Here is a 14,605-nt window from a genome sequence, read left to right as displayed (position 1 = left end):
CCACCAGGCAGCTTTCCAGCCACTCTTCCCCGAGCCGAGCCTATAGCGCTGCCTGGGGTTGTTGTGACCCAAGTGCAGTACCCAGTCTTGCTGAACCTCATATGATTGGCTTCAGCCCATCAATCCAGCCAGTCCTACCCTCCAGCATATCAACACTCACATCCAACTTGTTGTCATCTAGAACCTTACTGAGGGTGCACTCAATCCCCTCATCCAGATCATTGATAAAGAGATTAAACAGAACTGGCCCCAATACTGAGCCCTGGGGAACACCACTCGTGACCAGCTACCAACTGGATTTGACTCCATTCACCAAACCACTTTTTTATAGAAACAGATTTAAGTTCTAGCTGAGCTTTGGCTCTTCTAATTTCCTCCCTGCATAACCTCACAACATCCTTGTAGTCCTCCTGAGCTGCCTGCCCCCTCTTCCAAAGATCATAAACTCTCTTTTTTTACCTGAGTTCCAGACAAAGCTCTCTGTTCAGCCACGCTGGTCTTCTTCCCCAAGAGCTCATCTTTTGGCACATGTGGATGGTCTGCTCCTGAGCATTTAAGACATCCTTCTTGAAGAATGTCCAGCCTTCCTAGACTCCTTTGCCCTTCAGGACTGCCTCCCACGGGACTCTGCCAACCAGTCTCCTAAACAGGCCATAGTCTTCCCTCCAGCAGTCCAAGGTGGCATTTCTGCTAACTTTCCTCCTGACTTCTCCAAGAATTGAAAGCTCTATCATTTCATGATTGCTATGCCTAAGATGGCCTCCAACCATCACATCACCCACGAGTTCTTCTCTGTTTGAAAACAACAGGTCCAGTGGGACACCTTTCCCAGTTGGCTCACCCACCAGCTGTGTCAGGAAGTTATCTTCCACACACTCCAGGAACCTCCTAGACAGTTTCTCCTGTATTGTATTTCCAGTAGACATCTGGTAAGTTGAAGTCCTCCATGAGAACAATGGCTAGTGATTGTGAGACTTCTCCCAGCTGCTTAAAGAATATTTCATCTGTCCCTTCATCCTAGTTGAGTGGTGTATAACAGACTCCCATCATGATATCTGCCTTGTTGGCCTTTCCCCTGATTCTTACCCATAAACACTTGAGCCTTTCATCACCATCATCAAGCTCTAGACAGTCAAAACACTCCCCAACATACAGAGTTACCCTGCTTCCTCTCATTCCTTGCCTATTGCTTCTGAAGAATAGATAGCCATCCAATGCAGCACTCCAGTTGTGGGAGTCATCTCACCATGTTTCTGCGATGGCAACTATATTATAGTTTTCTAGCTGCACAATGTCTTCCAACTCCTCCTGTTTGTTGCCCATGCTGTGTGCTGTGTGCACTTCAGTTAGGCTACCTTTTTGGCAGAGAAGCCCCAATTCCTGTCTGACTGGTCTCAGGTGCTTCCATGGTTTCTAGCACATCAATAACCCTTGCAGCTTTACTGCTGCATGGATCTCCATCCCTTATCTCCACTGAGATGGCAGACCAAAGGATCTTGCTAGCACCCCATCCCTCAAGCGCTGAACATGCTGCCCCCCAGACTTATCTTTAGTGAGCCTGGTTTTATCCCTTTTCCCTTTCAAATCCAGTTTAAAGCTCTTTCAATGAGTCCTGCTAACTCCTGCACAAAGATCCTTTTACCCCTTTGAGACAGATGTATTCTGCCTGTTGCCAGCAGGCCTGGTGTCCTGTAGAACGACCCATGATGAAAAAAACCCAAAATTCTTCCAGTGACACCAAGCTCAGAGCCAGGTACTGATCTGCTCGGTCTTCCTGTATCTTCCCTCATTGTTCCTTGCAACTAGAAGGACAGAGGAGAACACTACGTGTACTCCTGATCCCTTAACCAGTTGACCCAAGACTCTGAAGTCTCAATTTATTTTCCAGTGGACTTTAACAGCGGGATTTAAAGATCCAAAGATCTGAATAAATCTTGATAGAATTCCACCAAAACAAGGCTACAATGAATTTGTGGGGTTTTTTGTTTGTTGGGTTGGGTTTGTTGTTTTCATTTTGCTTTGGTTCTGTAGGTTTGTTTGGTTGGTTGATTTTTTGGTTTGTTTGCTTTGGTTTTGTTTGGGTTTTGGTTTTCATGTATTTAGAGGTTTAGTGTTTGAGAAGGCATAGCTAAAATTTACAGACTAAAAATGTATTCCCTTAAAACTTAAAAAAGGAAGAGTATCATGCAGGTAGTTGATTAGCATACAAAAGATACAGTATGACTAAAACAGTGAAATGAGATTCAGGAGCTTTGGATTTGGTTTCTGACTTCCTAGTAGAGGTCTTTAAAAGCTTTGTCAGTTCATAACCTCTCCCATCCTTCTCCAGTCATATACATACTATTAGAACCTGAGAATTCAAATATATTGTGTTGATAAAATTAATGTTGTGAGATGCTGTCAGGCAATATTTGCAAGCCATTCAGCTACTAAAGCAACAGGGATCATGAGAAACAGTCCTGCATGAATTAATGTTTTTATAAAACAAACCATAAAAGGAATACACGTCAATGTCAGCATGGAGTAAGTCGTCAGATACCCGGATGACTTCAAAACATCCACTTCACATTCTCTAATGCTCATGACCTTCCTTTGATATGCAGGTTCCCATGCATAAAGTTTGAGGATCTACACAATCAAACAAACATATTTTAATAAAATAAAAAAACAGTGGCCATGCTTCAGAAAATAAGCTTATGCTCTAAATGTCATTTTCAAGTATTTAGCAATGTCAAACTACAAAAATCTGAATGTATCACAAATGAAAGCAAGACCTGAGATAAATGTAACTTAGGTTGTTCTTATGGAAGATATACTCTAGTCACTCTCAGTTCTTCAAATTTCAACTTGTCCCTTATGTGTCATAAATGATGACCTGATTTATTTCAAAACAGGACAAAACATAAAAATGAGAAAACTTTCTAAAGTGCTTTTCTTCTATACTAAAATTTCACTCTGCTTAAGCTTTTCAAACATGTATTAACATATTTTCCGTTCTCATTAAAAATGTGACAGTAAAATTCACAGAATCACAGAATGGTTGGGGTTAGAAGGGACCTCTGGAGATCATCTAGTCCAACCCACCTGCTAAAGCAGGTTCACCCAGAGCAGATCACACAGGAATGTGTCCAGGTGGGTCTTGAATGTCTCCAGAGGAGGAGACTCCACAACCTCTCTGGGCAGCCTGTTCCAGGGCTCTTGCACCCTCAAAGTAAAGAAGTTTCTCCTCATATTCAGATGGAACCTCCTGTGCTTCAGTCTGTGCCCATTGCCCCTCACCCTACTGTTGGGCACCACTGACAGGAGTCTGGTCCCATTCTCTTGACATCCACCCTTCAGCTATTTATAAACATTGATGAGATCCCCTCTCTGCCTTCTCTTCTCCAGGCTGAACAGACCCAGCTCGCTCAGTCTCTCCTCATAAGAGAGGTGCTCTAGGCCCCTGATCATCTTCGTAGCCCACTGTTGGACTCCCTCCAGTAATTCCTTGTCATTCGTAAACTGGGGAGCCCAGAACTGGATGCAGTACTCCAGATGTGGTCTCATGAGGGCAGATGCATTAATACATCATGGGTAGGAAGTTTTTCAAATCAAATTATACCAGTAAATATTTTCCAAAACCACTTTAAGTACATTATGTTAAAACACATTTTCTCCTTAAACTTTTATCATTACCAGCTGAAATGTTACAAAACCTTTGTTTTTTAAATAACTTACTTTCTATCTTTACAATCTAACAAAAACCAAAAACAAAACAAAAATCTTATTAGTTGTGCCATTACCTTTATTCCATGTAGCATTTCACTTAGTAGCTTGACTCGTTGATCTGAATACCTCATTTGGCTTTTCTGGGTAAAAGACAGCAATTTTTTCAATATTCAATGAGCAAAAGTTTTGGAAAGTAAAATATACAGTGTACTGTAAGCAATAAACAACTTTTATGCTTTTTTTACCTTGGTGAAAAACACACTAGCACTGCAGTTATACCACTTTCAGATGTACATGTAGTAAAAAAATTCACTATGCTAAAAGATTAAATACATTGAAATTGAATTTTTCCCCTAAAAAATCTCAAGAGTATATTTCAATTTTTGTCCTTTTTATTTTTCTGCACACTGAATTAAGATCTTAACAGGCTCTAGTTCCCAGGGTGTTCAGCTATGACAATATGGTTTTAATCTTCAAAATCACTAAGCAGGTGAATAGAGACTCAATAACAATATCATATAACACTATATATGTACATACCTGAATATATACATAACAGTATATGGATATAAAACACTATATACACGTATATGTATATATACAGGAGTCAGGAAGAAAGTTTCCTCTGTTAGTGGTTAATACATTGTTACTGAAAGAACCAATGAAGAAACACAGAAATTCTTCTCAATCCTACACTATACTGAGGCTCTTCTGCATCTCACATTTCTAAGATGCTAATTAACAGCCTCTTTAAATGTTTTGAGTCTTATTCGTATACAACAATTTGCAAACTTTTAGACATAATTCTTTTATTGTCCTTCGTATTTCTCGTCTGTCTTTCGTATCACAGTAGGGCTCTAAGTGCCTATGTAGCTGCTGCACCTCACCTGCATAAGAGGTGAGACGGTATTTGAGGTTTTTTTCAATGTCTCTGAACTGTCACAGCCTTACAAAGGAATTTATGGAGACCCAGAGCCTTCACTGCATGTTGCACCATCAAGGCAGAATTAGACAGAGAGAAATAATTGTCTTGATAGCAATGCAAAACTTAAGGTTGTAGTATTTTTTTTTTCAGTGTCGCTCCCAGAAATTGTCATAGTAACAGGCAATACGGTGCCAAAAGAATTGTAGCATCAGAGAAGCAGAAAAGAAGTCAGAACACATGCAGTAACTCTATGAGAATTCCAATCGCCTCAGGAGAACGTGCTAAATTTGAGTGAGCAGCTTAACCTGAACAATAATAGTGGAAGAAGGCCATAATCCTACAAAATCCCTTATTGAATGGAATTAACTCATACGATATGTAAAACCAGAGCAATTTCCTAAACTGAGCCACACAGTAATTTTTACTAACATAAAGGTATGGTTTGAGTATAATGAAAATTTAGATATCCAACCTAAATGCTAGGTTAGCTAAAAAACATATGGCTTTCTTACTGCAGTTATGTTTTTCCCCCCTCAATGACAAACAGCTGTGGCTTGGTGTTCATGTGTTTTGGGTTTAATTCAGATGTACCAATAGTATTCTTATACATGCATAATTGACCCCCCAATTTTCATTCCTGTATTATGACAACTTAATCTATTATTAAAATGTTTATTTAAATATCTCACCTTCAGTTTTTTTACTTTGGCTGCAATGAGTGCATTTATAGGTATAACCAAAAGAAGCACCACAACACCTGCTAGGACTGAGACGCCAAGTTCTTTCCAGAGAAAGATGACAGCCATGACGATCTGAAATGGTGCTGACCACAGCAGGTTGATGTTTACAGTTAGCTCCATGAGTTGCTGAGCATCTGCTGACATCAGGTTCACAATTTCCCCAGTTGTATAGTTTCGTCGTGAGGAATTTGCTAAAGTTAAGGCCTGCAACCAGAAAATACAGATGTCATAAATTAACAATTTTGCTGGGTTTACCTGCCCAGGAGAAGATAAAAGGATGATTATCAGAGAAAAGCCGAAACAGACTTGCAACACTTTGTAGTAAATAAACAGGGCAACATGGTGCAGAGAGGGCTCAGAAAGCCTCAGCCTTGGTCTGGCTTTGAACCTCCCAGCGCAGAAACCAGCAACAGCCAGCTTCACAGCAAACACACGTATAATCTCACTGTGGCAGGCAGATACCACAAGTCCCAGGTGTCTCTGGACTGACACCCAAACACACGCCCAAACGGACACACACAGACACTCTCTCTCTCTGTGTTAGTGCCTCACATTTTTCCTCTGTGTCACCTGCAACTCCTGCATGTATCAAGACAGAGCTGCAGCAACTTGCTCCACCATCCATCCCACGTGCAAAGCGCAGCCTGACCCGGCATTCACTATTCGACTCCACTCAGAGAGAGGAAGACGCTGTATTTCTACCCTGTCTCTCTGCCCTGTAGCCGTGAAAACTTGCCAGAAGACGCGCCCACCCCACCTGGAGCCTCTGTTCATGATCTGACGTACTGACACACCTTGATATGTAACTTGAGAGAATTAATTCCTTTATTTTTGCAACCCACAAGTAAAATTTTGTGTACCGGTTCAGAAAATACCTGAGAACTCAATGTCAAAAGATCGATGTGACTCTCTTGAGAAAAGAGACTGTATTTTAAATTAACAAAGACAGGAATTTATTTCAGATTTGGATTATTTTGTGGCTTCCTTAGCTTGTTCAATAGTTAAATACTGCAGTAAGAAGACCAATGTGCCATGTTCATAACAAAGTAAACTAAAGGTTTACTGAAGGCTGGCTAAGAAACTGGCTTCATCTCATTTCCTACATATTAACAGTATAGTAAACATTTTTATATTTTGCAGGTCAGAAAACTACTTTTACGTCTACTATATTAGCACCTGCATTTCTTGTAGTTAATCATGTTGCCACTTCAACAGATCTTATTAAAAGCTGGGATAAAATATAGATAGATTTCCACAGTAGTTAGGCATCTTTTAAACATCTGAAACACACCAAACCTAGCGGGTATTCAACTCAACAGAAAAACCATTTCACTAAAATCAGGAGGGAAATTTCAACCTCCAAAGGAGACAATGTGACAAACTTCAGCTTGTCATATTCACTAGTACTACACAGTAAAAACAGTGATCACATGTACCCTTACTTTTTATCGGACATCCAACCTAAAACGTTTTCCCAGTTCATTCAGTAAATTTGGGAAATTAACCCATAATCAAAATAGGAAGAGTTCAGTTTCTATATATATCTACAATATTATGTATGCACAGGTAGCTGACAAAAGTATGTAATTTCAAGATTAGAGTCTTATAATAGAAATGCTGCTGAAATTCCAAATTATTATAAATAAATAACCCTCAAAATATAAAGTCAATCTGTTAGCCTGTCACCAGTGTATGACATCCTGGGTTCTGATCACGCTGGTAAGCATGTTGTCTTTTAACACTGTGTTTATTTCAGTTTTTGTGTTGAAAGGAAAGTAGAAGAACACATTATTACCTTTTTGTATATCAGGCCAACAACTGCAGTCTTGATTTTGATTGCAGTAAGCATGTTGTTACGCTGGTATAACTGATGGAGAAGAGTTTGTGAGAGAACTACAAAAAACAGGGCAAAAGCATAGCCATATCCACTCCCATATAGACTGGGATGATTTTGATTGACCTTAATAATTGCTCTGAAAATGAAGGAAAAGACATTTTAAATTCTGTGCATTAAGTCAACCACCAATAATAAAAAGTTCAATAAACTGATATACTGGCAACTTGTTTAATTAAGTCCATTTTGGATCCAGATGTGGTAGAAGGTTACAAAGAAATATGATGTTAAAAAAAAGGCAGGTCTGATCTGTGTTTTCGAGCTTGTTAGCTTAGAAACAATTCTCAAATACTATTCTAGACATGAATGTGCTATTGCTGACTTCACTGACAAGGGAGTACAAATAAAGAATGGCATAAAAGAAAAAAAATATATTTGTACTTAGAAAGGTTTCAACTACCAACCATAAAAGTGAGAGAGAAAACAAATCTAGAGGAATATTCTTACTTTGTGTTAGTAAAAAGTCATCTTAGATAACCAACAACCATAATGTCTTCAAATAGATTTTACGGTTAACAATTTTGTTCAGGATTACAGTGATTCAGGGTACAGTTTGAGAGTTAACAATAATTCTGTTCATGAACTCTTTTATTTATAAACACATGGGTATTTGATAAATTCTGAACACTTCTGTTGTAAGCACAATTTCTAAAAAACCACTTCCATCAACCTCATGGTATGAACAACATGATAACAACAGAGTCATTGCGGTTTTCCATTAAATGCTGAAGCTGTAGATATTATTTTACATTTAGGTGTGTGTTTTGTTTTGTTTTTTAAATAGGGATGCAAAAATACTGTCAAAAAAGCGGGGAAGTTAAATATCTCGGTATTCCATTTTTCTTAACATTGTGGAATTGAATTTCTACTGATTTTGTTACAGGCCTTCGGCTAAGAAATTCCTGATGTCTTTGAGCTTTCCCTGATTAGATCATTTGCAGTTAATCACTGGAGCAGGGTGGGGAGAACAAATAAAATCTTTACATATCTAAGCTGTTGCTTAGTTTGGTTTTGATATTGGTAACCCTTTAGCTTTATTATTAGTCTCTGAACATAAAGTGAAACAAATTAAAAACTTACTTCATTATTTGTGGACTCATGAAAGCCAGAACGTCAGCTGTAGCTTTCAGAAATGCAACTTTAATCAATGAAAACTTAAATGTTTGCCATAATGACAAAACCAAAGATGGTTCATGGAAACTTGTTTTCTTAAATAGCACTCTTTGGATGTAAGAAGCCTGCAAGATTACAAAAATATGTACAGAATTAAGATAATTTTTTATAATATAACTTCATCCACATTTACAAATAGAAAACATGTAATATTAGACTGTCCATCTAAAGTCATCACTGTACATACGATCTGAAAAAGTGTATTTCCTGCAGTAAGAAGAAAAGCTTTGGAGTAAGAAACGAAGTCTGGTTTTATTTTTCTTGGCTAGTAGTCTTTCCAGAAATGATAAATAAAATTTATAGGGTTGACCCAATCACCCACTAATATAATTAGAAAATAATTGAATCCTCAAATGATTATCACAGGTCAAAAAAACTGTGTAATAGAGATAAGCTTCAACATAAATGCATTTTCATTTATAGCAGGCTTACAGCAATTTTATATTTAAGGTTGAATAACTCTTCTATTCTTTCAGAATATTTTCAGTTGTCAAGGAACTATTTTTTTCAGTTTGAATTTAGCTCAAACAACTGCAATTATTCTTACAAAGGCTCAAAGAAAAAAAAATAGTTAGCCCTCTTAATTATCACAGTGAGGAAGGATGGGATATCTTTTACAGATTACTTGAATGATAAAAGCAGTATCTGAATTCAAAATTATCCTTACTGAAAAATACTTTTGAATGCCTTGGTAGGAAGGGTTTTGGTGTGTATACCATCAGTGGAAGAAAGGGCAAATCTACAAATAGGTAAGAAAAATACTGAAGAGACGCAGTAAGGTCAGACTCTGCAGGAGCCCTCTTCTCAGTAAGCCAATAAAAACCAAAAGCTACACTCTTACTGGACTTACAGGTCAGGTCCTCTCTCCTGTGAACCTCCTAACACTACAGAGCTCCTAGTGCACCTTAACTGCAACAATAATAACTGTGACTGAAACTGTCAAGGATTTACATGAAAATCATCTAGCATAACTCAAGTAAAAAAACGCCAAATATCTGTAAAACTCAATATTCTTAAAATTAAAGAAAACTGAAGCCTGTTTGTGTTCTGTAAACCAGAGTGCCTACTGATAATCAAGCTGATAATAGACTTCTCTACCTACCTAAAATACGGATGCAAAGATAACTTGTCTGTTTCCTCGTGTCTTATTAGTCGGACACTTTTGACAAAGATGATAACTAATCACCAAAGTCACAGTAGATTCTGTGTCAGTCACGGTAGATTCCGTGCCACTTGAAGTGTTAAAATGTAACTAGATGTCTTTTTCAGAGGTAAGTTTGAACTTAAACAATTTAGAAAAATCCTGTAGCCACACCAGAGATCACCAATCACAACACTGAGTGGCCTTTGTCATCTACAAAACATAGGCTGTTGAATAAACAAGATTTTAGAAATCTTCTCCAGCTTCTAGACTCCTTAAATTCAGAAAAGTATATTGCCTCTTGTCAGAATTATAGCTACCATTAATCCTGGGGTAGACTTGTGGATTTCTTTTCTCCATTGCTTTTCAAAGTTCGGACACACAGTGTATGGTGAATCACTTTCATTCAGTTCAAACAGGTCGTCTCTCTCCAATGGCTTCTTGTAGCCTATAGATATTAGTCTGAAAGAAAGCAATGCATGTAGACAGCATGAAATACAGCAGACAAAACAAGCGGAACTAACTAAAAAAGTTAACAATATAATTTAGTGGATACACAAACTCTATAATCAAAATAATACATGCAATCCTATAAATGCTGCAGACTAAAGTGCAGAACACAGTCCCCTTAAATACACTGAAATTCACCTGAAGAAGAGCCCAAGCAGATTGTCACATCCCAACAGCAAATTCTGAGGAACCTTTGTACCTCAGAATCTGTCCACATTTCTGATCCCATATTTCTTTATAGGAAAATATACTATGTCATAAACAAACATGTAGCAACACTACTCACTACTGTGATCTGGAATGAAATATGTTTTCTACCACAAGACTGTGTTATCACAGAATCATTTTGGTTGGAAAAGACCCTTAAGATCATCCAGTCCAACTGTTAACCTAACGCTACTGAGTCTACCTCTAAACCATGTCCCGAAGCGCCACGTCTACATGTCTTTTAAACACCTCCAGGGACAGTGACTCGTTATGCTGGGGCTCATCTTTAACCAAGGTAACAACATTAAACTACTGAGTTTCAGCACAAGTACAATGGAAGTTTCCTTACAGCACATCTTCAGCTGTTAAAATTTTGTTTTAACAAAGTGCTTTTATCCACGTAAGTGTCAACAAAAACTAAAACTGGTCTTAAAAATGGCAAAATAGGGCTGATGAATACACTGAATCTAAAGGAACCCTGAAAGAAAAATAGATGATTTGGAATTTTCTGATGAGCATGTCAGACTTATGACAACTCAAAGCAAACGGTGCCACACCATTTCTGAGGCGAGGAAAATACAAAAGGATTAACCTTGACAATGTTCTCTAACATCTAGGAATCAACAAGAGACACATGCAGAGACACTGGAGCGTGTGTCCTCTCAGTGGCAGCTCTCACACTTTCTAGCTGATGGGGATTTCCTTCCCTGAGGGCTGCAGCATCAGCGCAGCGTCCGTCATCTCCAGCGTGCATGACCAGTGTCTCACTCCTGTGCCGGTCAGTGCCAGCACCGGGCTTGGGGCCAACATGTGTGCCGTGGTGCTGAGCACGGGCCAGAAGATACGACTCTAAAACACTTCCTTGGGGCTTGTAAAATTCTGGTGGGGGTGGACCTCACTATCCGCAAGGGCCACCCAAACATCTAGTGAAGCTGTAATGTTAACACAAAGTGAAATTTGCCTTACGCTTGATAAATTAAGGCAAAAATAACACAGCTTCTCACCAAGAGTGCCAGCTTTTGAGACGGATGAGGAAAGCAGATCAACTGGTACTTCAGTGGGAACTGTTGTTTAAGAATTCTGCATAACTCATTTCAATGCTAAAACTCACTGCTGCCAGAGGATAAATAGACCTAACAAATGCCCCCCACACCATAATCTCCAGATTTCCTGAATTCCAATGAAATTATGATTAGGTATTATTACATACATAGCTATATTATTATAACATTATGGGGTTATTATGTAACAATTAATTTGAGACTTCCTCATTTAGATTGCAAGCACTTAAGGCGAGTATATAATAGCCATAATTCATTGCGTTTGCTCGTGATGAGAAAGGGGAACATATATTCCCCTCTACTCTGCCCTGGTGAGACCTCATCTGGAATATTGTGTCCAGTTCTGGGCCCCTCAGTTCAACAAGGATAGGGAACTGCTGGAGAGAGTCCAGCGCAGGGCCACAAAGATGATTAAGGGAGTGGAGCATCTCCCTTGTGAGGAAAGGCTGAGGGAGCTGGGGCTCTTTAGCTTGGAGAAGAGGAGACTGAGGGGTGACCTCATCAATGTTTATAAATATATAAAGGGTGAGTGTCACGAGGATGGAGCCAGGCTCTTCTCGGTGACAACCAACAGTAAGACAAGGGGTAATGGGTTCAAGCTGGAACACAAGAGGTTCCACTTAAATTTGAGAAGAAACTTCCTCTCAGTGAGGGTGACGGAACACTGGAACAGGCTGCCCAGGGAGGTTGTGGATTCTCCTTCTCTGGAGACATTCAAAACCCGCCTGCACGCCTTCCTGTGTAACCTCACCTGGGTGTTCCTGCCCTGGCAGGGGGATTGGACTAGATGATCTTTCGAGGTCCCTTCCAATCCCTAACATTCTGTGATTCTGTGATCTAACGTTGACAATACTCGCTTAACTGCATCCAGTTACTTCAAAGCTAAATAAGCTCTCACTGAACAGAACTGTTTGGTTTTTGTTTAGTTGGGTTTTGTATTGTTTTGTTTGTGGCGTTTTTGTTTGTTTGTTGTTTTGGTTTGGGCTGTTGTTTGTTTTCCTATCTTCTGTTAAACACTGCGAACTGGGTTAAAAATACAAAGGATAGTCTAGCTTCAACATTCAGGTGAATGCTGTTATGTGATGAACACATAAACATCATACAAAAGTACTGCGCTTAGTACACTGCATAACTTCCTAGAAAAACTGAAAATTAGTATTTATGGTGTAGAATGTAAAGACTGGTAAAAACCAAAGCTACTTTGAAACTGATGGTGAACTCTTAACTTCAACAGAGCCAGAGTTTAACTGAATACTTTGAATCCTTGAAACAATCTGATTGTTTTGCCTCAGCTAATTAATTCAGTTTTTCCTTCCTTAAAATTAATAATACTGAATAACACAAGAAACAGTTATAATACTCCTAAAATGTTTTTTTCTCACTTTTAGGGTTTTGAAGTGTATATATCTGACTCAAATGATTTTTAAAGAAGAAAAAAGAAAAATGTTAAAAATTACCAACAGTCACAAGACATAATGCATGAAATTGTTAGATAAAACATCCAAAATATTAAGTGACGGGAAGCTGCGTGACTTGATATAGTTGAGCTTTCAGTTCCTGTTTTTTGAGTGGACAGTCTCCCAAGAAGTGGAGGCACTTTATTGATGTTTATGAGCATGTGATCTACAGTAATAACATGCGGTCTGCCATAAAAAGGGAAGGAAAAGGAGCATGAAACCAGCTACTTAGAAAATACCTTAAATGTACTACTGAATATTTCTTCCTGGAGATATAGCAAAATGTTGTATCACCACGTGGAGTATAAAGGAAACCTCTGTCTATTGCTAAACTTTACACAGATAATACATAAAAAAGGATAGCTTAATTTGGCCTTTTATATCCTGTTGTCTAAAAATATTGTCTATTGTGACAAGAATGTTGTGCTTAGTTGTCAAAATATTAATGTTTTAAATAGTGCCAGAAGATAAGGTATAAATGACTGTTACTATGTATAAACAATACCTGTTGTATAAACAAACAAGATATTTTAATATGAACTCTAAAAGTTGTAAGCTTTGATTTTTGTACAAAACGATAATAGCAATCTCAGGCTCAAGCCAGAATGATGGTGTGGAATGTAAATGCCTGCTCTATAATTCTGAGAGCATCAATGAACATCAACAAGCAGACCAATAAATTCTCACCTGCTAAACCAGGAATATGTTAATTTACTGAAGAAAAAAACACTTTCTTCAGGGCTGCGTTTCTGTTTAATAAAGAAAAAAAGGAAAAAGTATTAATGTTACTTGAAAGACTGAAGAAAAAAGTTGTTTGTTCGTTTGTTTTTCTTTTACTAAACATGTCATTTTCAGGAGCTATTTAATCAGGAGCTATAATAATGTTTAAACTTACACTTCTTTCTATTGTCTTTTCTCAGCAACACACCCTAACACAAGGTACAAGTAATGAAAGAGATCTACAGTCTCATGACTTACTAGAACAACTTAACCCACTGGAAGAGGTTATTAACCACCATCCCAGCTTGATTTTACACTGTTTACACGTACCCTAGAGTATGATCACACCAGCAGTAAAGCACGTGAGTTGGACTCGATGATCCTCATGGCTCCCTTCCAGCTTGAGACAATCCCTGATTCTATGATTCTGTGTCCAACACATGCAAACCTTTCTTAAATCTTTGCCGGTTAAAATGCTGACTTTTTTCCCCCTTATTTGAAAACTTAGCTATTGGAAGCTATCAACTTTAAATACCTGGAGAACAGCAAACTCCTTTCAGATGTTAAGAGATTAAGTACTACCACCATGGACTGTACGTATAAAGAAAGAGAAGGATATGAGGTTTGTGCACTGCTGCCAATTTCCTAAGTCATTGGAGATAAGTGCAACAGAGGCAAACAGATATGAACTCTCCCATACTTCTTGCGGGACGTGTATCCACACCCAAGAACGACTTCAGCACACCTAGACAGGAAATTCTGTCCCTCAGTAAGTACCAGCTTAAAATCATTTCTAACAAAAAGATGCAGTTACAGATCTTTTCAGTAGGTGGTGTAAAAAACCCACCTAAATCAAAAACGTATGCTGAGGGAGCTCTGAGATCCTGTATGTTTGCCACAATTTTTCTTGTACTTCCAGTGAAAACGAAATTATTAAATGGTCAGCCAAGAAACAAATAAACAAGTACATATGCCCTCCTACTCTAACAAAGATATCTTCTCGTGCCTCTGCTTGCTCTTCGCTATCAGATACAAACGTTCACCGTGGTCCACTACGATATCTGAATTT

General features: G+C 38.5%; 1 protein-coding gene across 2 annotated transcripts in view; it reads right to left on the bottom strand.

Moving 5' to 3' along the window:
* LOC135987041 (multidrug resistance-associated protein 1-like) overlaps positions 1 to 14,605 on the bottom strand; it is a 46,896-nt gene that overhangs the window by 31,830 nt on the left and 461 nt on the right. For both annotated transcript variants that reach the window (XM_065631696.1, XM_065631688.1), the window contains exons 2-8: positions 13,504 to 13,565; positions 9,902 to 10,043; positions 8,348 to 8,505; positions 7,169 to 7,346; positions 5,323 to 5,577; positions 3,783 to 3,848; positions 2,491 to 2,628 (exon numbers count right to left, since the gene is read on the bottom strand). In XM_065631696.1, coding sequence (XP_065487768.1) covers positions 2,491 to 2,628; positions 3,783 to 3,848; positions 5,323 to 5,577; positions 7,169 to 7,346; positions 8,348 to 8,505; positions 9,902 to 10,043; positions 13,504 to 13,565 — 999 coding nt within the window. The remainder of the gene's footprint in view (positions 1 to 2,490; positions 2,629 to 3,782; positions 3,849 to 5,322; positions 5,578 to 7,168; positions 7,347 to 8,347; positions 8,506 to 9,901; positions 10,044 to 13,503; positions 13,566 to 14,605) is intronic.

Source organism: Caloenas nicobarica, chromosome 1, assembly GCF_036013445.1.
Source record: "Caloenas nicobarica isolate bCalNic1 chromosome 1, bCalNic1.hap1, whole genome shotgun sequence".
NCBI lineage: Eukaryota > Metazoa > Chordata > Aves > Columbiformes > Columbidae > Caloenas > Caloenas nicobarica.
Note: the sequence above shows the minus strand (reverse complement) of the source record. Positions and strands in the feature narration are given on the sequence as shown.